Below are 24290 nucleotides of genomic sequence, written 5' to 3'. Positions count from 1 at the left end.
CATATCAATCTTTGTAAAATATCATGAAAATTAATTTCATTTCATAGAATTTGGTAAAATTCTACTTTTCGGATGAAAATTGGTTCAATCAAAAGATCTAATATAAATTCGAATTTTCGAAAATCGGACCGAAACCAATAACTTCCCGAATTTTTAAAAATTACTAATTTTTTCAGCGGGAAGTTAAAAATTAATTTAAACGAGAGTTTAAATTATAAAAAAAAAATAGTTTTATGTGTCATCGGCCACGAAATAGACAAGTTTAGTCTGTCAATTGAAATTGCAGTATTTGTGCGTTTGTAATCTACAATGAAATATTTATTGTGTCACGACTCCAATTTGTCCGACTCGCACCAGTACGTGGAAACAAGTCTTGAGGTCTCTGGAACAGAAAAGAAAACGCTTTTCATGATGCAAGGTTTTAGCTGGTACCAAGTCATTAAGGGGTTATATCCACTTGCGAGGCAGAAAAAACGCGTTTTTTTGTGAATTTTTTTCCAAGAGGCATTTTATTTTATACATTAATGGAAAAAATGTACTTAAACAGAATTTAATGTACTTTAACAATCAGCGGTTTATTTAAAAAAATATTGGATCCCCTAGCTCCTGTATATGATCTGCGGAGAGACCTCCAAAAAAAGGTGCTTGGCGGTAAGCAAGATATCTCTGGTCCAAATTATCTGAAAACCAAAAACCAAAAATATTTAGTTTTGTAATAAATAAATACAGGTAATAATCGAAGGTCTAGTCAAAATTTTGATTTTTGACAAAATGGCGGCTGTTCAAAAAAAAAAATTCAATTTTTCATGAAAATTTTTCACTTCGAAGTGGCTTAAAAAATCGAAATTATTGTCCAAAATCTTATTCCTTCGATCATTACCTGAAAAATATATCTGAGTAAGTCGTGTAAAAATTTCAAACCGATCGGTTTAGCGGTTTCGGAGAAATTTTGCTCACCGACTCTGAAAACACGGTTTTGAGATAAACGCGTTTAAAGTTTCGGGAACGATTTACACTAAATTAAAATTTTTTTTTTTCAACTTACATCGTGTCATCTATTCCAGCATCATAAGAGGAACCCTCTGCTTCGTCGTTTGCCTCCAAAATGTTTAATTGTTGTTGTCTACGAGCCATTCTCCCCTCGCGCGTCGACCCTTGCGCTATTGCGTCCGAAATTGAGATGCGCTCTGCGTCGTCTTTACTCGCGTAGGAATGAGCATTGGGTCCAAGTGATAATCCCATAGCACTCATATAACATTTACTTGAATTAACTAAACTTTACACACTGAGAAATACACAAACTGAGCACAAACACAACTCGTCTACGTGGAAATCACTTTTAACTGATGAATTCACATATTTTTAATTTAAAATTCCTCAACATAGGTTTCAGGTATAAACTAGACCTTTTGTATTATTATTTTAGGGTCCCAAACACAATATAAGTTGAGAACAAAAGTATAGCGGCTACGAGAAATAGCTGCTACTCCGGCTCGCGCTCTGCCTACTTTCGAACGCTCGGAGACGTCCTTACTAATACGCTCATATCTCCGAAACTAATTGTCGGATCGATTTGAAATTTTCAGAGAATATTCTTGAATATATGTACATTCAAAAAATGACAAAAAAAAATTCGATTTTTTGAAAATCACAAGTGGATATAACCCCTTAAAATATGCTTTGAAATCACGCAAAATACTATCAGCATTTGCGTGTTTATTTGACAGAACAAGTAGTTCACCTGGGAGATGAATCGGCTCACCGCATACAAGCTCGGCTGAGCTAGCCTGGATGTCCTCTTTCCATGCTGCTCGTAAACCAAGTAAGACAACGGGTAGCGTCTCATACCGTGTCATTGTGTCGCAACAGTGCGGCTTTGAGTTGCCTCCGTAGGCGTTCCACCAGTCCATAGAACTGAAGATGATACGGTGTCGTTAATCGATGTGTTAATAGATGTGTAATGCCGAATAATTTGTTCAGAGATTAGAACAACGTTGATCTGAATAGGCTTTCTTGATCGAACGTTATTCTGCTTGGTACACCGTATCTTGAGATCCATTCTCTAAACATTGCGAGTGCGACAGTACCTGAGTCTCCGTTTTTAAGTGCCACGGCTTTTGAAAACCAAGTAAATCTGGTGACGATCGTCAGGCACTTGTCGTAGCCGCAAGATTCCGGTAAGGAGACTAGATATCGATATGGATATGCTCAAAACGTTGCGTTGGTAATTCAAAACGAGCCAGAGGTGATGAAACTTGACGATGAATTTAGTTTCACTGACAATTTATGCAAGCTCTGGCCCATTCTCGACAATCTTTCTAGATTGATGGCCAAACGTAGCATTTGCTTACCAGTTTCTAAGATGCTCTGGTACCAAATGTGCCGGAGAGTGCAGCGCGTCGAAAACTTTCTTTCGGAGTTGACCAGGAACGTATGAACGTGGTTCACCTGATGAAATAACACAATAAGCTGCAGCCGGATGGTCGTTGAAGACAATTCGTTGCCGCTGTAGTGACGTTGTTGCGTTGTTAAGAATATCTTGAAGCTCAGGATCGTTCTTTTAAGCATTTACCAGCTCGTAGCAGTAATCTGCGTCGAAATGGATTTAACGCGCGACAGCGTGTCTGCAACGATATTCTCGTGTCAAGTAATGTGTCTAAAATCACTCGTGAATCGGCCAATAAAATCCAGGCGACGAAAATGCCTCGATGATGCAGCAATGGCTATTGGATGCGTCCGAAAAAAAGGGCACAAGTTGCATCGTCGTTTGGATGCGCAAGCATTGCAGTATTGGATAATGCCTGCTTTGCGTTGTCATAAGCCTATTGAAGTTCTGGTGTCTCAACAATCAGCGTTGATCCTTTGACTTTTGGCCTTTCGAACAACTTATTTAGCGGTACAAGGATTTCCGCAGCATTTTAGATAAATTTTCTGTCGAAAATTATGGTACCTAGAAAACAACATAGTACAGAGATCGTACTAGGAAATTTTAAATTAATAATTGCGTCTACCCTGTCGGGCAACGGCTTGATACCTTTTCCACTGATGTGGTCTTGTAAGCGCTGAAGTAAAATTTTTGGGTGCTCGAGATGTTGCTCCTCGTTCTCTGAAGCTACTAGCACGTCGACGATGTATGGAAAGATGAACGGTAGGTCTCGAGTGGCCTTATCGATGAAACTTTGGAAAGTTTGCGCGGCGTTTCGAAGTCCAAACGTCATGTATGGGAAGTCGAACAAGCCAAAAGGTATGATGATGGCTGTCTTCTCGATGTCTTTTTCGACGACGGAAATTTGGTTTAAGGCTCTAACCAAATCTAAGACTGAAAATACCTTGTAACGATGCAGCGTTGCGGTAAAATCGTCAAGCCGTCTAACCGGGTAGTTATTGTGTATCGTGCGCGCATAGAGTGGTCGATAGTCGCCAATCTCCAGATATCTTGGGTACAAGATGGAGTGGAGATGCCCAAGGACTGGTCGATGGACGTGCGATACCCAGTTGAACCATCTTGCGAAATTCTTCTTGTGCGATTTTTAATTTATTTGGCGCAAGACGTCGCATTATATTTTTATCTATATTTTTCTCAATTTATCTATAAATTGTCTTATTGAGAGGTTTGCATGTTTAGGTTTCCACTATATTTAAATGGTGATTTAGACGTCGCGCTTTGCACGATACTGGAGGTCCAGATGTCGTCTTCATATGATGCACTGTTGAATGCTTCTTGACTGAAGTGATTCTTTTAGGTCGAATCATTGCCAGGTAGTTTGATAACAGTTTTTGGTAAAGTGTACCACCTTCGATAAATTTGATGCATTTTGCATCCGAGCGTACTGAATCCACTCATGTTTGGAGACCAGTGAAGCCGTCACCTAGTTCTTTCAGCTCGATTAACAAGTTAAAATGTCTTAGGAAATCGGCACCAATGATTAGCTCCGTAACGTCAGCGATGATAAATCTCCAAGTGAACTCTCGAGATAAACCGAGACTTAACGACAGTGTGGTACACCCATATGTTTCAATCAGCGAGACGTTTGCTGCATGAAGTTAGTATCCTACTAGTGTAGGCTTGTATTTCATCTACCTGTATGGATAAACAGAGAAATCTGATCCGGTTAGATCGACGATGAGTAGGCGGTTCGAAGATGCAAGAGAGTCGCTTTTCGCCGTAGTAACTCACATTCACGTTTCCTGCAAACTTGCAGCCTGGCGTACATTCATACGTAGTTTTACTAAACTTGGTGCGGTCATAACAGACACCTATTTTATCAAGTTAACGTACCTTTGATTTTCTTCGAGAGCGCTCATTTTGTCCTCGTGCTGGAGATCCTCCACGGCTCTGGTTGAAAGATTTCGCCAGTACTGCTACGTGTCAAAATAATTTGTTGACTTGTTTCTGTAGTGCCATCATCTCCTGTGACGGTGATGATGAGATAGTAGCGGCAGCGTGAGTCACTGCAAACATCTCCTGTAGCTTACCGACAGTTTTGGCTAACTCGTTAATCGTAGCTATTGATGGAGAGATAGCTAGAAGTTCTTGGGTCTTCTTGGGAAAGTTTGCAAGCCAACTTGCCTTTAGGACCGTGTCATCAATGGTCGGCGCAAGTGATTTAAGATGGCGGAGGAACTGTGATAGTTTTGAATGGTCATTGATCGTCCATTGATTATTAAAGATGATTAAAAAAGATCAAATTTTTAATCGGTTTTAGTATTCATGTAGCACCGAAACTGTAATATCATTTTACGATTAAAGACGATTCATGACGATTAAAAATTGTAAATTGTCATGAATCGTTTTTAATCCTCATTCGAGACCAGAAATGGCACTATTATTTTACGATTAAAGACGATTTATGACGATATGGAATTTTAATCGTCATTAATCGTTTTTAATTGTAAAATAATAAATCGTCTCTTGACGATTAAAGACAATTAAATGTAAAAAACCATGACGATTATGACTGTTAAAGACGATTAAATTTTTAACCGTTTTTAATCGTCACAAATCGTATTTTCTAATCAGAGATATTTCATCAATATTAACATTTGCTTCGAACTAAGATGGTTGACATGATTTTTTATGTATTGAATTATCACAACCAGATTGAGAAATATCTGAAGAAATCAATATTTTTCATGTTAATTCATCAAATTATAGTATTTATGAAAAATTAGCAATATTAATTTATTTAAACAAATTTTTAAGTTAATAATAAATGTAAACAGCTATTCGATTTTTATTGTGTAGAAACTATCATGTAGTTATTTCGTAGAAGAGCAGATGTTACAGCTATTGTATCGAGTTATTCAGGTAAAATATGTAATAACAATGGTATAAAATAATGCAGTCTTCGTTGTATCATGAGTAAATCAATGTAATGAACATTTTTCGTTAATTGAAAACTATATATGTATTAGAATATTATTATTTAGTTGATTAAATTCATTAAATAGCTTTTTTGCAACTTATGGTAAGAAAGTACGTCTCTGATTGGTTAAAAATGACACTACAAAGAATAATTATCGCGAAGAATGTCCACATTGTTCGTGAAAAATATGACAAACGTACGCTTTTACATATATATATATATATAGATATACTATTTATTAGTCATTAAACGATCCATCAAAAATTACAATCAACAGCCGTTTCGAGTTAGGACAACAGAAAGTCCCAAACTATAGATAATTATTTTACTGTATTTAATTATAATGTACAATTCACTATATAAACTTTAACTCGAAACTCTAGCTATTTTTTTCTGAATATCAATATTTTGAAAACAATTAAAATAATGTTAAATTATTATAAAAATCAATTAAATCATGTTTGATTGTTACTACACTTATCCAAAAAATTAAAGGAACAAGAAAATTTTATAAATTTTTTAGTGATTTTTGGAAGGCTGTATTTTCGTGAAAAATGATCGTATCGAAAAAATAAAAAAAGCAAATTGAAGCTTGAAATCTCTAGTTTGAAGATCTTTCAGCAAAATATTTTTTTGAGCCACGGTTTTTGCGGAATCAGAAGAAATAGGTCGAGACAAAATTTTTCTAAATTGTTTGGTTTCGTTTTTTAGGTCTACGGGGCCGGGAAAAATTTTTTCAAAAAAACGAATTCATAGCTTGTTTAGGAAATTTATTCAGCTACAATTTTCTTTTTTTTCGTTTCTCTGTACGACAATTTGCTGCTGAGATATCAGCCTTCAAATGAAAAAGGATCCTTTTGTCTTTGATTATTGATATCTCAGCAAGAAATGGTCACACAGTAATTTAAAGGGCAGTTTAATAAACTTGAATAAATCCCCTACAAGCTCTATTTTTGATTTAAAAAAAAAAAAAATTTTTTTTCATCCTTGATATCCATTTGAAAAACCTTTAAAAAATGGCCATTTTCTGGTTTTTTAGTCAACTCATCGCTACTCTGCAAATATTGATAAAAAAAATAATGTTGCCAGGTAATTTTACAGCTTAATGTACCCCCAAAAACCCTGGAAATTTTCAGATTGATCCATTGAACCGTTTGTCCGGTCCGATTGCTCAAAGTTTTACAAAACAATTAAAGGAACAAGTTTTGTTCCTTAATCTGTGTAATCGTTATCAAAATGAAAAAATCATTTTTTTTTTATTTTCTTTCATTTTTGCGTTAGTTATTCAGTAAATGTAAGGTAAAGAGGAAAAAGAAAAAATTTTCCAAAAAACGAGACCAAACAAGAATTTTTTCCAATTTTTTTTTTTTTATGTTTTATTCGAGGGGTTATTTTTTTTTCGTTTTTCGGAAAAAAATTTTTTTTTTTTCTTTACCTTACATTTACTAAATAACTAACGCAAAAATAAAAGAAAATAAAAAAAAAATGATTTTTTCATTTTGATAACGATTACACAGATTAAGGAACAAAACTTGTTCCTTTAATTGTTTTGTAAAACTTTGAGCAATCGGACCGGACAAACGGTTCAATGGATCAATCTGAAAATTTCCAGGGTTTTTGGGGGTACATTAAGCTGTAAAATTACCTGGCAACATTATTTTTTTTATCAATATTTGCAGAGTAGCGATGAGTTGACTAAAAAACCAGAAAATGGCCATTTTTTAAAGGTTTTTCAAATGGATATCAAGGATGAAAAAAAATTTTTTTTTTTTTTAAATCAAAAATAGAGCTTGTAGGGGATTTATTCAAGTTTATTAAACTGCCCTTTAAATTACTGTGTGACCATTTCTTGCTGAGATATCAATAATCAAAGACAAAAGGATCCTTTTTCATTTGAAGGCTGATATCTCAGCAGCAAATTGTCGCACAGAGAAACGAAAAAAAAGAAAATTGTAGCTGAATAAATTTCCTAAACAAGCTATGAATTCGTTTTTTTGAAAAAATTTTTCCCGGCCCCGTAGACCTAAAAAAAGAAACCAAAAAATTTAGAAAAATTTTGTCTCGACCTATTTCTTCTGATTCCGCAAAAACCGTGGCTCAAAAAAATATTTTGCTGAAAGATCTTTAAACTAGAGATTTCAAGCTTCAATTTGCTTTTTTTATTTTTTCGATACGATAATTTTTCACGAAAATACAGCCTTCCAAAAAATCACTAAAAAATTTATAAAATTTTCTTGTTCCTTTAATTTTTTGGATAAGTGTATTATTATTTAACAATCTTTTGCATCAGAAATAATACAGAAATTAATTTTATATTAATAAGATTTAATATTACTTCAGGTTAATTAATAGATTAAATTTAATGTAGTGTCCTTTTTTCCCAATCAGAGACATTCTTATAACAGGGCTATGCTGTTACTCTGGTCGTCCTTACCAAGGGTGCCACTGGAAGTAATAACGGTCTCTCAAAGCCGGATCTTAGATCATCAGGGTCGGTGTAGTTTTTGTTTAATTGTAAGAGAAGGAAGAGGAAGGATAAATAAATTATTATAACTTTAATTTAACACTTTAAACCTTTTATTCTAACCTATAACTTTATACCTTATAAACCTTTTATTTTATAAACCTTATAAGGCTTTTATATTTTATAGACTTTATAACCTTTATTTATAAACCTGGTAACTTTTATTTATAAACCTTGTAACCTTTATTTATAAATCTTGTAACCTTTATTTATAAACCTTATAACCTTTTAAACCTTATATTTCATAAACTTTATTATTTTAAAACCTGCATTATTTTATATAAACCTTTATTTTATAACCTGCATTATTTTATATAAACCTTTATTTTATAACCTGCATTATTTTTTATAAACCTTTATTTTATTAACCTGCATTTTAAAATATTGTCAATTACCTTTGCCTAAATTATTTAACAACTAAACCTATTACCTTTAGTAACTTCACACACACACAAACACAGACGTCTTAATAAAACTACTTTTATTTGGCCAACTATCTTTGGCATTTTTTTTAATACTACTTTAAAATCGCCTTGCCTTCGCAAGACCTTATTTACTAAATTTCAAAATCATTGATCATCCTGATCTATTACATACACTCTCTCACTCGAGTCCCCTGGACTATTTTACACACACACTGAATTTAAAATGGCGTCCTGCTGCCAACAACTATTTTCCCGCCACAATTTTATTAATAATTAAATTATTTAATTAAAGTTTATTTAGAGAGATCATTATGAATTAATTAATTATTTAATATTATTGACTTTCCTCATCTATTATTATTCCTTTATATACACTTTTAATTTTTACTCTGTTCCATTAATTCAACGCCTCCGTCATCAACTTCCCCAATTCTACTCACTCAATAAAATCAGTAAATTTCTCTTTTCAGATACTTCTTTTCAAAATAATTAATTAAATTCTATTTTATTTTAATATTCAATTCTTAAATTTAATTTATTTTAATTAATTATCAACCGGTGACCTTGATCGCGGAACTTTTATCAATTACTAACGAGACAATTTTATTTAGAGTTATTTTATTAATTAATTAATATTATGTCGACTCGATTTATGACTAGATTAACGACAAATTCCGGTGCGTGGGTTACACGATCCACCTGGAATTTTCTAGAATATTTCCGGCAACCTGCCTGGAAATATTTTCTACGCAATGGCTCCGGTGACCTGCCTGGAGTTAATTAATTAATTTAATTAATTACGGACGATTGATTTAACGCGACGATACCGAACGTACGACTAGGACTTACTAAATTTTTCCGGCTTTCTGCCTGGAATAAAATTTAAATAAATAGTATTTATTAAATACAACAATTACTTTTTCCTCCGATCTGTCCTCGTTGGTGTGTTCGTCCTGGTTTTGTCCTGGTTTTGTATCCGTAATCGTCCTAGTCTCGTTCTGTATTATTCTGTCTCGTTCGAGCCCTTGTCTTTTTACCAACCCCCGTACTCTCCTTCAACCTGCTATTCAGACGCAAACAGTAACGTTTTCAAAAGGTACCAGCTACCTGCCTGGTATCTTGTAACAATTGAATTTTAATTATCGCTTGGTTCCACAATTATTAAAACCAAGTCACAATTTAATAAATTTACCTGATATAATTTTCGGCGTCTGAGTGTCGGCGTCTCTTTAGGTGTTGACTTTACTTTCCTTATGAACGTCTGTTCAGTCCGGGCGTTCCGGTCACAAGTATCGTTTTTCGTTCCATCTTCCGTTTATAATTATTTAATCCCGATCGACTTCGGACTTCGGGCACTCCTACTCAATTCTAATTGGGACTGACAAACGAGCCTCCAATTTTCACTTCCTGGTCGACTAGTCGCATCCTACCCCGGATAACCCTGGGTGGTTTTGCAACATTGTCGGCAGTGTGCATTAGGGTGATCTAAAAAATAACAAGTTTTTTATTTTTTCTTGGAAACAGGTTCAAAAGTTTCATTCATATAAAAGAAGACGCCTGTGAAAATTAGAGTTCTTAATATTAACATTAAGAGGTTCCTCATTGTACTTTTCTATTTTGCATAAGAATAACACGGAAAAAATTTTTTTCCGTCTTCTGATTATTATAAGTAGCTAACGATGCATCATAGAAATAATTGGCAGACATATTTTTGTAGGTAATTGAGTGCTCTACGAAAAAAGTTTCTTATCATTTTTTGATAAATCTATTTGTTCAATAGTTATTTGAGGTTGAAGTCGAATTCATATTAAATTTTGAGATCTTTTTACTTTTCCGGCGAAACTATCAGACGTATTACAAAATATCATGGGACCTTTTTCGTAGATAATTTTATTTCCTAGAAGTAATTTCTAATAAAGTTTCTCGAATCTCGCATTGTTTTCTAGTTATTTTCATTTTAATGTCAAGCTCTTAAACTCGATCACAAGACTTTTTTTTTATAGGCATGACATAAAAATGAAAATAACTAGAAAACAATGCGGCATTCAAAAAAACTTTATTGGAAACAACTTCTAGGGAATAAAATTGTCTACAAAAAAGTTTCTATGATATTTTGTAATAGGTCTGATAGTTTCGCCGGAAAATTAAAAAGATCTCAAAATTTAATATGAATTCGACTTCAATCTCAAATGACTTTTGAACAAATAGATTTATCAAATAATGATAGGAAACTTTTTTTGTAGAGCATTCAATTACCTACAAAAATATGCCTGTTAATCATTCCTATGAAGGATTGTTAGCTACTTATAAAAATCAGAAGACGTAAAAAAAATTTTTTCTATGTTATTCTTATGGAAAATAGAAAAGTGCGATGAGGAACCTTTTAATGTTATTATTAAGAGTTCTAATTTTCACAGGCATCTTTTTTTATCAAAATGAAACTTTTGAACCAGTTTCCGAGAGAAAAAAAATCGGTCTATCGGTTAACCCTGCGGGCTAGCCCCAAAACTTCCCGCTGTTTTTGAGCTCGTTGAGCTTGAAACTATTATGGTGAATACGTTTTCGAGCTCTTCGAGCTCGAAAATACTTTGATATGCCATTGTTTTCTAAAAAAACATTTTTTACCATTTCTTTCTCCCACGATATCTCGCGAACGAATAAACCGATTTTGATGGTTGAGGCGGCAATCGAAGCGTTTTATTAAGTTCTAGAGCTGATTAGATTTTGAAATCGAATGATTCAATTTTTTTGTAGATATCCGAAAAAAAACGTTTTTCACTATTTTTTTAATCAACGGTATCTCGTAAACGAATGGGCCGATTAAAACGATTGAGGCAGCAATCGATGTGTTTTATCAAGTCCTAAAGCTGATCAAATTTTAAAATTGATTTATCCTGCCGTTTTTGAGAAATTTCAATAAAACTAAAAAAAAAAAATTTTTTCATTTCTATCGTCAACGGTTTCTCTTGAACGAATGAACCGATTTTGATGGTTGAGGTGGCATTCGATGCAGCTTATAATGTTTTAGACCTGATTAGATTTTGGAATCGATCCATCGAGCAAACTAAAAGTTATCCAAATAAAACATTTTTGAAAAAATTTTATTTTTGAAATATCTCTGAACGCACCCTACCGATTAAGTTCAAATTTTTACGGCTTCAAGATATTAACAAGCCGCGTCGAATGACACCTCAAAGATCAACATCGGTTTATCCGTTCAAGAGTTATGAACATTTACATACATACATACGTACGTACGTACCTACACACATACATACACTCGGACATCATCGTGAAATTAGTCAGGATAGCTTCCTAGAACCTCAAAACGTCAAAATCTGATAGAAATTCGGTTTTTGCAAATCGGACCGAAACCAATATTTTCCCAAATTCTCGAAAATTTTCAATTTTCTTAGCGGGAAGTTAAAAATTTGTTATTTTTTGGATCACCCTAGTGTGCATAATAGATTTTATTTAAGTTTAAATTGAACGCGGTAAATCAAATTTACCCCGTTACATTATTTCTTACCATTCGATGCGAAAACTATTGTAACGGATTAAGTAGGAAGGGCCTTCGACACTCGTGTGTTGGCAACACTCGCCTAACGACTCGTGAACCAATCACACTCGTTGACGAATACACCTTCCACTCAATGCGTTAATATACTAATTTAATCTATTAAATAATTTATTTCATTAAAAATACATTTATAGTTATAATATAATCAACATACGTATATTGAAATTATTAAATGTAATTAATACCATGCCTGATGAAGAAGATGGCACAGCAGATATTCTAGAAGTGGGCTCATAATATTCTTTCATTATAATTCATAATATTTTTTAATACTCGATAAAACTTAATAATTACGCAACACTTGTACTCAATGAAATACTTTATACGCAAATTTAAAACATCGGGTTACGTTACACTTCGCCCACCAGTCACCCCTTTCATCTCCTTCAGATCCTCTCGTGCGCCAGCCGACTTTTCTGGTGCGGCATTTCCTGGTGCGCTCAGTATGCTAGGTTGTGGAGAGAGGGTCACGATTCTAACAATGTGAAAAGAAACCGATCAATTACATTAAAACTAAAATGAAATAAAGAAAAGAAACTAATCAAAATATCGTGAAAGTGACGCGGGATCAACGCTAAGGGCTCGAAAGGCCCGCGGTTTAGTACTCTCAGTCCGTCAGACGAATAAATACCTGAGTATGACATCGGGAACCTCTCGATGACGCCCGACTAGAAATTATAGTGTGGAATGCCGAAGAATTAGTGAGGGGCAAGTTTGGCTTGCCTAACTTAGGCAAGCCTAATATGCGCCTTATTACATCCGTGTTAGGCAGAGCGAAGATCGGTTTGCCAAATATGAATGGAATTCGGGATATCTACGGCAAGCCGAACTTCGGTAAACCTTCGGCTACCGTTACTTCCTGCAAGTTAGGCGTTCCAAAGATTTCTAGAAGTTGGCTTGCCAAGCTTAAGGGGAACTAGGGTCATATATGGCAAACCGAACTTCAGTAAATCTTCGGTTACCGTCACTTCCTGCGAGTTAGACGTTCCGAAGGTTTCTAGAAGTTGGCTTGCCAAGCTTAAGGGGAACTAGGGTCATATATGACAAACCGAACTTCGGTAAACCTTCGGCTACCGTTACTTCCTGCAAGTTAGGCGTTCCAAAGATTTCTAGAAGTTGGCTTGCCAAGCTTAAGGGGAACTAGGGTCATATATGGCAAACCGAACTTCAGTAAATCTTCGGTTACCGTTACTTCCTGCGAGTTAGACGTTCCGAAAGTTTCTAGAAGTTGGCTTGCCAAGCTTAAGGGGAACTAGGGACATCTATGGCAGGCCGAACTTCGGTAAACCTTCAGTAAACCTTCGGTTACCGTTACTTCCTGCGACCCAGGTGAAAATATTTGGCCGAAAAAAAGGCCGAAACAGCTTAACTTGGCCGTTAAACTTACTACAAGAATATTTATTGAGCATAAAAATCCGTTGATTTGTTTGTGAGTTGAAAAATTCTAAAAAAACAAAATTTTTTTTCCTGTGTTATTTAAATGAAAAATAGAAAAATGGAGCTTGAAGTGGTACTATAATTTTTATTTTTAGTCATACTTTCAATTTTTGGACAACGTAACAAAAAAAAAATTTTTTTTTTTTTAAATACTCTAAGGATTATACGTGGCCATATATAGAGCCTATATACTTTTTAAACGATTTTATACATAACTATATAACCAAAATTACACATATCACAATTATTTACATACAGGATTTCATAGTGCACGAAAAAAAAAGAAATTTTTTTGTTATTACTAATAATAGATTTTCAATTATATTTTGCTCTTTCAAAGTGATGTATCCTTTCAATCTCATATAGCACAAGTAAACGTAGTAGTCGCTGTCGGTAGCGTAGCCTAGTTGTTAAAGCGTTGGTCTTTCGTGCGTATGGTCCCGGGTTCGAATCCCACTAAATCGTGTGCGGTCGGTTAATATTTACAGCGTTTTTTCCCTAAATTAAAAATTTCTACTCGGTTAGAAATTAAATTGATCACAAATCTGATTGATTCCCGCATCATTAAAAAAAAAAAAAAATACAGAAATTGAAGTCTTTTTTTTTAATTTTGCCAAGCTTTGGCTTCCAAACTGCCACCGAATTCGGAAGCTAAGCTTGGGACACTTTAGGCTTAGGACCCTTGCAGCAAGTGTGGCTTCCAAACTGCCTTCGAATTTGGAGGCCAAGTAACGCTGAGTCTCGCAACTGCGTTACATCCCAAACATCGGCCTCGTTTGGATGCCTCACTTGTCCCAAGTTTGACATTCGGCATGCCTTATTTGGAGCAAACTACCGCCTCACTACAATTTCTAGTCGGGCAACGAGTCACGAAAACTTAACACACGTTAAGATAAATAATAAAATAAAATAAATAATGCGGTAATTCGGGACGACAAAAATCACGAGAATCGGCTCTCAGAGCACAATAGTTATAGCCACAGGTTTCAAAACGACATCAGGCAAGGAGCCGGTCGAGGCCCACCTTGGTGGCTCTCCGACTTGCAACCCCTCGCTTCAAAACTCCAAATTCTACTCTTTAGTCTACTCGTACCTATGACAGAGTGATTAGCTTGCCAAGTCTGGTCGCTCCTAAGTATTATAGACGAATATTAGGGCGCCACTAGAAGATGGACTCGGCCTTCCAGAACCGGATGTTAATTGGATTTTATTTAGAGACTCAGGGTCGTTGTAAATTTTATATTTGTGAGAGAGGAGAAGAATAGTGAACAGGCTGAAATAAATTTATTTAAAACTTTACTTTTAATTTTAATAATTTTAAGCACCTTGCTTATTATTTATTTAACCCTTTTATAACAATTAATTACCTTATAACAAACTATATCCTTATTACAAACTAATATTTCCTTATGACAAACTAATTCCGTCTCCCGGACGTTTTCTTATGACAAACTAATATTTTTCTTATGACAAACTAAATTATACCTCGTCCTCTAGACGGAATCTTATGACAAACTAATACGTCCCCTGGACGTTTTTCACACTCCCACACACACTCTTGTTAAAAAACCGTCCCCTGGACGTTAAACCTTAATACCAATTAATAAATTGTTCCCTGGACGTTAACTAAAATTATTATATATCATCCCCTGGATGTATAACTAAAATTTACTTTAAAATCATCCCCTGGATGTATAATTATTACTTAACTGTCCACCGGACTAAATCACAGATTTCCCTTAACATTAAATTTACTTTACTCGACTTTACTTTACTCAGCAATTTTCTCAGTCAATTTTTCCAACTCGAATTTTATCCCAATACTCAATATAGAGTTTCTCATCCTATAATTTACTGTCTTTTTAATCAATTAATTTATTTTTGTTTTTAATGTAATTTATAAATTAATTAATTTTTGCCACTTTATAATTTTCACTAATTATTTTCTCTGATTAAATTTTCATAATTAATTTGCCACAATTTTTATTCATTTATAATTTTCAATTTCTAAATTTTCCACTGACACTTTTCACAATTAAATTTATTTCACTTTCAAAATAATCCGTTTTTAACTTTACTCACAATTTAATTTACCCAAACTCTAGTATCTTTTATTTAGTTTTTAGATATTTTATTTAACTTAAAATTAATTTAGTAATCACGTAATGACTAGAATTTGATTTCGGGTTGACTAGAATTTTCGGCCGGTGAATTAGCGTCACGCGGTTTCTGATTTTTATTGACGTTTTCGAGTAAATTGATTGAATTTATGAATTATAGTATTAATGCGGCTGACGGAATAAATTCCAGCCTGTATTAACCTTAAGATAAATTAATTCATAACGGCTGAAGAGCCTGGAATAAATTTATAAATTAGTAATTTTAATTACCGGATTATTTATACGACAACTTTGTTTTATTCCGGCTGTAGAGCCTTGAATAATTACTATAGAGTTCGAACACTTAATGGTGACAAAACAAGACGTGATGGAACTTTCGAGAACACGAGATTGAACGGCTGGAGAGCCTGAACTATCCGTTTCTTTACGCGAGATCAACGGAAATATATTAAGTAATATATTATAATTAATTAGCCAGATTAATAAAATTAAGCAGAGGTCTTAATTAATTATAATTTACCTCCAATTATAATTTCAGCAATCCTTGGAACTTTTAGTGATGATCTGCTCCAGGCTGCGACTAATCTCTCGATGCTAGTGGTGTTTTTTTCCAGGTTTCCGTTGTCCGGCTTTCGTCCTCGTATTTCTACTTTCGCCACAATTTTATTAATTTCTTAGCAATGTGATAGATAACCTGTCAATGATCAGTACGTATAAGTAATTCTGTATATATAATTGATTAAGAGAATGGCCTCTAAGTGCCAGGTAACAATTAATAATTAACAAGTTAATCGCCTCGTTCCACGTAAAGCGGACGCAGACTTTTATATTTACCTTTAATTTATTCGGTCTGATCCCTTTGGGTGTCCGACGAACTCTCTTGATTTTTGGCACGGCACTTCCTTATAACTCTTCGATTCACCCCCGGAAAACTCATCCCTACTAAATTAATTAGCCAAAGAGAGGGGCGGATGTTCGGGTCTCACTGATTAGTGACACCCGGTGACATGTCGAATCACTCAATTTAATAAACCGGGTTATAATTAGGACCCGTTATCGACCGTGGACAAATCCAAGTTTAGATCTTAATAAATAGTCATTGGAATCTATTTCACCCTGTTACATACCCGAGCAACTTTAAACTCGACTAACTTACTCGACGTTATTCGCACAACTGATTCGCTTCAATCTCCCACTCTATTCACTCGCACGCTCTACTCCTCTTCAGTCACTCTCATATTCTCGCTTCTCCACCCATTCTTCTCCCACCCATTCTTCTCTCACCACATACAAGCCGTGGACTCCCAGACCTTCGCGGAATGTCACTCTCCGTAGTATCCGAAGTTAGCAAATTCTTGACTTCCTCGAGCATCGCAACGAGGCCTGCCATCCCCAGATAAACATAAGCGTACCCCAGCTAACTCCGAGTACCAATCCGAAGGGGCGGTGACATCTCAGTCACTCCTCCGCGATCATCACGTCAATTCCGAGGGCTAAGCCTGGGCTTAGTCGTCATAACTGGTTGGAAGGCACGTTATCTTGGCCACTATCCGTGACTCAGCTAGACCTTCCTCGTTAAATCCACGCTCCACCACAGACTCTCCAAAAACATACCACGTACCGTACACGCACTCCTCCGCACTCTTAACTTACCACACTCTCAACTCTCCCTCCTCGACACACGTACTTATTCTATCTCTCTCTAACACGAAGGCTTACTCTTCCTCTACTCTCAACTCCACCTCTTCGGCAATGTAACGTCACACGGTATAATAACACTATCATATTTAAACTTATTTTTATCCTGAATAATCAATACTTCTTCACATTTCGTTAGAGTTTTTTTTTTTAAATTAATCACTTTTTACAGAGTCTTTTAAACAAATCACACAATCTAATTTATCGGCACTCCTTGAGAATAATAAAATCAAGCAAATAATCTCACGTGGCTCACAAATACGCTTTATTCTTACGACTGAGATTCTAATTCTACTTTGAAATTACTACGGAGATCCCGCATGGACACTGTAGGTCACGTGGCGTCACGAGAGCCAATCGCGCTGTAGTTGCCTTGAGTGAGAGGAACAGCCGACATACGCTCTCTCGCGTGCCTTAAGCATAGTGCTATTCACACGCACTTACGTGATACTTTTACGACGATCTGGCAGCTCAAAAATTCTATCAAAGTGATCTGGCTTTTTTAGGATTATTTATCTTTAATTACCTATATTACTCTCACAAAATTTCAGAGTACCTCAAAATCATTTTTTGAATTCATTTAAAAAACCATTTTTCAATAGTCTGGTTAACATTTAGACCCGACTAATTAAACTGACTTTTTGATACTTCAATTGTTGAAATATCTCACTTGAAGATATAAAAAAATAAAAATGCTTCAAAAACATTTTTTGAGTAAGGAAATTTCCCTTTCGAAAAATTTCAAGGGTTGTTAGTGGGCCACTACCCTCCAGCCAGACCTCGACTTTCTTTTTTAGGGGTCTTTCAGGGGCACTCACAAAATATTGCTAAGTGCCTCAAGAACCTACCCAAAATTGTTCACCCGTTCTCCTACTATCAGAGCATCTCCCCGGACTCAGTAGCAATTAATTAATTAATGTAACGAGAGTGAAGTCCACCTCCGTTTGATGGGGGACATTTTCCTCCCCCTTTGGGCATACACGCGCTGCGAGGCATCCCTATCTTCTGACCCAGACGACACTCTTAGTCGAAAAATATAATCAAGTGACGACTAAGGTGGACATTAACCGGAGGTATAATCAAAAATCCTCATTGCGCGTAGTATCTAACCACAGCCATCACGAGTCGTATCTCTCTTAGGCTAAACACTACTTACATCTCAGAAAATAAAGAGACTCTGGTTGCAGTAGGCTTGGAATGGTCCCCCGTGGTACCAGACTCCCAGCTCTGGTCAACATGGTTGCATAGGATTAGTGGTGGGGTGCAACTTCTTCCCATACCTTATGTAAAGGGCTCCCCACAAGCAATTATCCGCTTGTTCATCTCCTGATAGATTTACTAATTTCCTGAGCTGAGACATACTCCCCTCTTCAGAGCAACTCGGGGAGACTCGCTAGCAGTAGCCATTGGAACGTATTCTCAACGTTTAGTATCGCTTGAGACCACTGACGTAGGCTCATCCGTATTCTGTTAGGTTGGTAGTCACCGGTCATTACGGCTCTGTGGGGGTGGGAATAACGACGTGTACAGTGTGGCAAAGGAGGATTTTGGTAGTCATACGCACGGCGTGAAGATGCATATGTGTCGTGCTGAAGTATATGGCCCGAAGCGTCACGCGGAACATCCGAACGACCGCCTGGGCGCTGATTCTACCCATGGTTTATATTCCCACTCTCGTCGTCGAAGAGTGAGTTAAAACTATCTATGCTAGAAAAAAACCGGGTTGTTATTATTATTGTTGTTGTAACTATAGCTCTTGTTATTAAAAATGTGTCCACCATTGCGACCGCCACAACTGCGTTTCACTCGCATCCTTTTATGTTGACTTTTGAGAAGACAGGAAACTTCGGATTTTGTTCAATATTTCATTAAATATAGATTGTTGCGGTTTTCTAGTTCTTGTTGTTTCTGGTAAGAACAATCGTTTGGCTTGAGAAGTTCTAAAATATTGGTTCCTTCCATTACTCTGTAACCAATGTTTGATTAATTAGAAATAGTGAATTTAATGAACCCCTTATTTTAACTTTTAGTTTTTTTATTAAATAGAAATAATTATCCTAATTTTGTAAAAACCCTCTTCATAAAATAGGATCAATGAGGATTAAAAAAGATTAAATCATTAAAATCTATTAACGATCTTTAATTCTCATAGTACTTTTTATTTTCAACATTCAATAACCTTCAATCTTAAAATGAGTACATACCATTTTCTGATTATAACTGATTCATGAGTATTAAATATACTTGATTCTGTTTAGTACCCAAGTAACACATGCTCGAGCAAGATTCTAGCCCCAGTGCCTGAAGCAAAACCCCTAGTCACTAGTGTCTTTTTCTACGTATGGGTCTTGCGCAAGATCATGTAGCAAGAAATCGTCATGAAGACTTGTGCATGACTTGTTCAAGGCATTGTACACTAGAACTATAAAGATTAGACCGGTTCAAAAAAATCGACTATTTTTTTTTTTCAAAACCCGCAGTAAAATATCTTCCTAGTCATGAAAAAAGAAGCCTGTGAAAACGAGAGCTCTTAATATCAATTTTGAAAGGTCGCTTATCGTAAATCTTCTATTTTACGTTTAAATAACATGGGAAAAAAAAATTTTTTATTTCTTTATTTTTCTAGCTCGGCATTCGCACGTCATATAAATAAGTCCATAGCATATTCTTGTAGAGAATTTAACGCTCTACAAAAAAGGTCTCTTATCATTTTTTGATAAATCCATCCATTCGGAAGTTATCGGAGCTGGAAGTCAAATCTATAATAAATTTCCAGATCTTTTTACTTTTCCAGCGAAACTATCAGACTTATCAAAAAATGTCATAAGATCTTTTTTATAGACAATTTTATTACCTACAAATTATTCCCAATAAAGATCATTTAAATTCCGCATTGTTTTCTAGTTATTTTCATTTTAATCTTAAGTTCTCAGAATAGAGTAGAAGACTATTATTTTTACGAGCTTGGCATTAAAATGAAAATAACTAGAAAACATTGCGGTATTTCAAAGAACTTCATTAGGAATTATTTGTAGGTAATAAAATTGTCTATAAAAAAGATCCAATGACACTTTTTGATAAGCCTGATAGTTTTGCTGGAAAAGTAAAAAGATCTGGAAATTTATTATAGATTTGACTACCAGCTCCGATAACTTTCGAATGGATGGATTTATCAAAAAATGATAAGAGAACTTTTTTGTAGAGCGTTCAATTCTCTACAAGACTATGCTATGGACTTATTTATATGACGTGCAAATGCCGAGCTAGAAAAATAAAAAAATAAAAAATTTTTTTTCCCATGTTATTTAAATGTAAAATAGAAATTTACGATGAGCGACCTTTCAAAATTGATATTCAGAGCTCCCGTTTCGACAGGCTGCTTTTTTCATGACTAGGAAGATATTTCACTGCGGGTTTTGAAAAAAAAAAAATAGTCGATTTTTTTGAACCGGTCTAATGAAGATATCTTAGATACGGTGCAATTGAAAAGTTTTTGGCGCATTTCTTGCACCAGTAACTTACGATAGGTACTTACGCATGGCTTGCTCAAGATCTGCTCGAGGCTCAAGGTCAATTTTTAGCCTTGAACAGATCTTGAGCAAGCCACGAGCAATTATTTTCAACTATAGTCTTCCTCCAGAATTAAGTTATAATCTGGCTCGAATTTCTTGTATAAGGTTTGTACTATACTTGCTATTGAAATCTAGCCACAAATATCTGCAGCAAGACACATAGGTAGGAAAAGGCACTGACGTCTATCGAACTTGAGACCAGGCTTGCTCAAGCCTTAAACAAGATTGTTATATGGGTACTTATTAATCTCAAATCATAAGGTAATATGATAATTTATTATCAGGCATAAGATTTCGAAATAATCGAAATTTCGAATCGTTTCAAATACTCAGTAATCAACAATTTCTGATTCATGAATAGTCAAAACGATAAAAATATTTTTAATCCTCATTAATCGTATTTTGAATTCAGGGAATGTTAACGTACGCTATATTTCAAAGTGCATTATAAACATATGGTAAAAATTAAAAATCATTGTATTTTTTTTTTGCTTATAGCAATCTCATGACTATGATACATATACGGGACTTTATGCAAATATACAAGCTCCACAGCGAAGTGCATCCATAAACAACAAGCCAGAATATAGTGAATATTATACAAGCGGCAATGAAGAACTGGAACGCCCCATCAATCAATATCGACAACAGAAATTTTCATACGATGAACCAAACTCTCAAACCGAATATTCAAATCTACCTAAAATAAATATTCAAAATCAATTACCTGCCCACATCTCCGCAAGTATGTTGCCTATTTCGAGAAATCAAGCATACGCACTAGTCTATAATGATCCAAATTTAGAAAAAACTTTAAAATCATATTTTCCTATATCTCCAAATGATAAACAAAATACAGGTAATATTTTATCATCCAAAAAATTGGACCGAACCGATTATTCAAGCGCAAGATATTCCGGAATCCAAAATTCACCAACTGAATCATATCAAGACACTTCAGAGTACGGCCAATACCACGTTGAATTAACAGCACCAAAAAATGTGCACCATTCTCCTCAACATCTGTTACAGAATCTACCAAATCATCAACCAGTGCCATTTGTGAAGACTCCTCCTACTCCATACATACCACAATCACAATATGTGAAATCTAATTCTAGGCCTAGCAAAATTCAATCAGAACAAAATTTGGTATCTGTTGCTCAAGCTCAAGCTCAAGCAGAAGCTCAAGCTTTAGCATTCCAAAAATTTTCTCATTCCGCTCACTTGGAGCATCAACGAGCTGCACTTAATCAGATTCGTCTCGGAATAGAGCGACATGAACAGCAAACTGCTCTCGATCAAATCAATCATGGTGATGTTAGTGATGCTGGTAGAGAACACATTGAAAAAAACTCCAAATTTTTAGATCCTCAGTCTGTTCAGAAAGCACAACTAATAAATCACTTATCGGAAAAAGTCGCAGAGAATCGAAAGAACCAAGAAGCTACGGAATATAAAGCACATTCTGATGCAATTATTGCTCTTCAAAAACAACAGGCGGCACATCTTAAGGCTCAAGAAGATGCTCACATTTTCGCTCTTAACTTTGAAAGAAATCAAGTAAATGCACAAGCGAGAGCACAAGAACTCGCTAATGCTCAAGCAGTAATCTTATACAAGGCTCATCGTGCAGCTCACGTCAAAGCCCAGAATGAAGCAACGCATGTGGCTCGTGCGCAAGCTGAAGCAAGATACCGAGACCCAGAGCATACTCCTGTTATTCAATATCTATTACCCGAAAGAAAGTCTTATCCTGAATTGCGCAGTAGTTTGACTCAACCAATATCCCATAAAAATTGAACTTCTACGATATAACCAGATGAAATCTAGAGTTCATCGAATAAACATAGAGTCGATTTTAAAACCGAGTTGATTTCTATATGCGAATTAATTGCAATAATTTTCTCATTAATACTGTTTTTTGTGTTTAATGAAAAAAATTTGCATCTACTAAATTATGAATGGTTATGAATTTTAAAAGTTTATTATTTTTTGAATTTGCAAAAAAGTTTACGGATTTAGGACATTGATATGAACAAAAAAATACATCAAATTTCCTTGATGACATGTTTATAAAAAAGAAAAAAACGCATTACTTCTTTGGTAATTTTGGGATTAACATAATAATTTGATCATGATGAATGAGAACAAAATTACCAATAAATATTGAGTTTCGAACGTTATGATTATTCATTTGCTTAATTTCAAAGTATAGAATCTTAAAGGTTACAAATTATCAAAATCTTAGCAATTTATTTACGATAGTTATGAACATGTCAATTTAGCTCAATAGAATCTTTAAAACTTCTAATTATTTGCATAAATTTTAGGGTTGCAATAATATTTCAATAAAATTTAGAAAAACAACTTAAATTTAAAAAGGTTAACGAAAAAGAAATTTATCAATCTCGGAAATGATTAACAGATTGGTAAGGAGGCAAAAGAAAACAGAATAATTCGTAACATCGAAAAATATACTTTTCTTAAAACTAGATGAATCTATGTTTATTATAAAAGTTTTGAATCAGAGTAATAAATGAGAATTTACAATAGATTATCATACGACGAGAAAATTCAGCAGATTTATTCACGATAGCTTCTCAAATTTGACTAAATTTCAGATGCAATATTACGTTACTTCGTGTTATAAACTGTTGGAAATAAAAAGCAAGAATCAGTGAAGCACTTGAACGAACAATATCCATCGTTGTATACGGAATTTATAATCCAGCGAAAAAGTAGATGTCAGAAAATAAAAATAGGAGGAAAACTTCAAATAGAACTGGTTAAAGAGTACGTTTCTACTTTTGGAGTAACTTTATGTCTTGTATTCATCTGTATATAAATATATACACACAGTTCTGTATATATTATATACATATGAAAAACTGGTTCAACTATAATTCTCAAATTAAAATCTTGTAGTATAAGTAGAACGAAGATTTAAATAAAACTACGAACTCATAGTTTTAATTTCAAGCATATGTTAACCCGAGTCGAAATTATAAATGTAGCTGAGTCTCGAAAGCCTCAAATCTGTTGATGTTGTACTTGCCGCTGGATATCATATATTATTTAAGTCCTCAATATTCTGATAATCGAGTATGGGAGAGTAGATCACAATTTTAAAATAATATTAAAGTCCTCAATGCTCTAAAAAAAGCTTATGAAGAAGTAAATCATCATTTTGAAATGATGTTTCAACACTTCAAAGCCTACTATACATTTAATTTGTAACGTCAAATTAGCTCAATTCTTTATCATACGATTATCATTACAATAATAGCTGTGTTTAAAGTAGATAAAGATATTTCAAGCTGAACGTGAGCGTTCTATTAGTAGTACGGCAGCGGTCATGCTTCATGTTCGTTAGACCTTGGTTTCGAATATTAGTGTGAGCAGAATATTTTCAGTAGTATTTTTTAAATTCTTCAGTAGTTTCTGCTCTCCAGTCCATCACTCGTATTTATTGTTTACATAAAACAATAAGTTAATGGTAAGATACTAATAAGTCAAAGATGCTGATTATTTGTTTTCATAAAAAAACATATTTTACTAAAAAACT

The 24290-nt window shown here is 34.6% G+C and overlaps 1 protein-coding gene across 1 annotated transcript in view; it reads left to right on the top strand.

Annotated features, from left to right (window-relative positions):
* The window catches only part of LOC130678299 (uncharacterized), a 46251-nt gene extending 22214 nt beyond the window's left edge, over positions 1 to 24037 (top strand). Inside the window, exon 3 of the mRNA XM_057485448.1 lies at positions 21221 to 24037. Coding sequence (XP_057341431.1) covers positions 21221 to 22525 — 1305 coding nt within the window. The 3' untranslated portion in view covers positions 22526 to 24037. The remainder of the gene's footprint in view (positions 1 to 21220) is intronic.
* Positions 24038 to 24290: the final 253 nt, after the last annotated feature.

Source organism: Microplitis mediator, chromosome 1, assembly GCF_029852145.1.
Source record: "Microplitis mediator isolate UGA2020A chromosome 1, iyMicMedi2.1, whole genome shotgun sequence".
Lineage (NCBI taxonomy): Eukaryota > Metazoa > Arthropoda > Insecta > Hymenoptera > Braconidae > Microplitis > Microplitis mediator.
The sequence above is the reverse complement of the archived record's forward strand: the minus strand, read 5'-3'. Positions and strand labels throughout refer to the sequence as shown.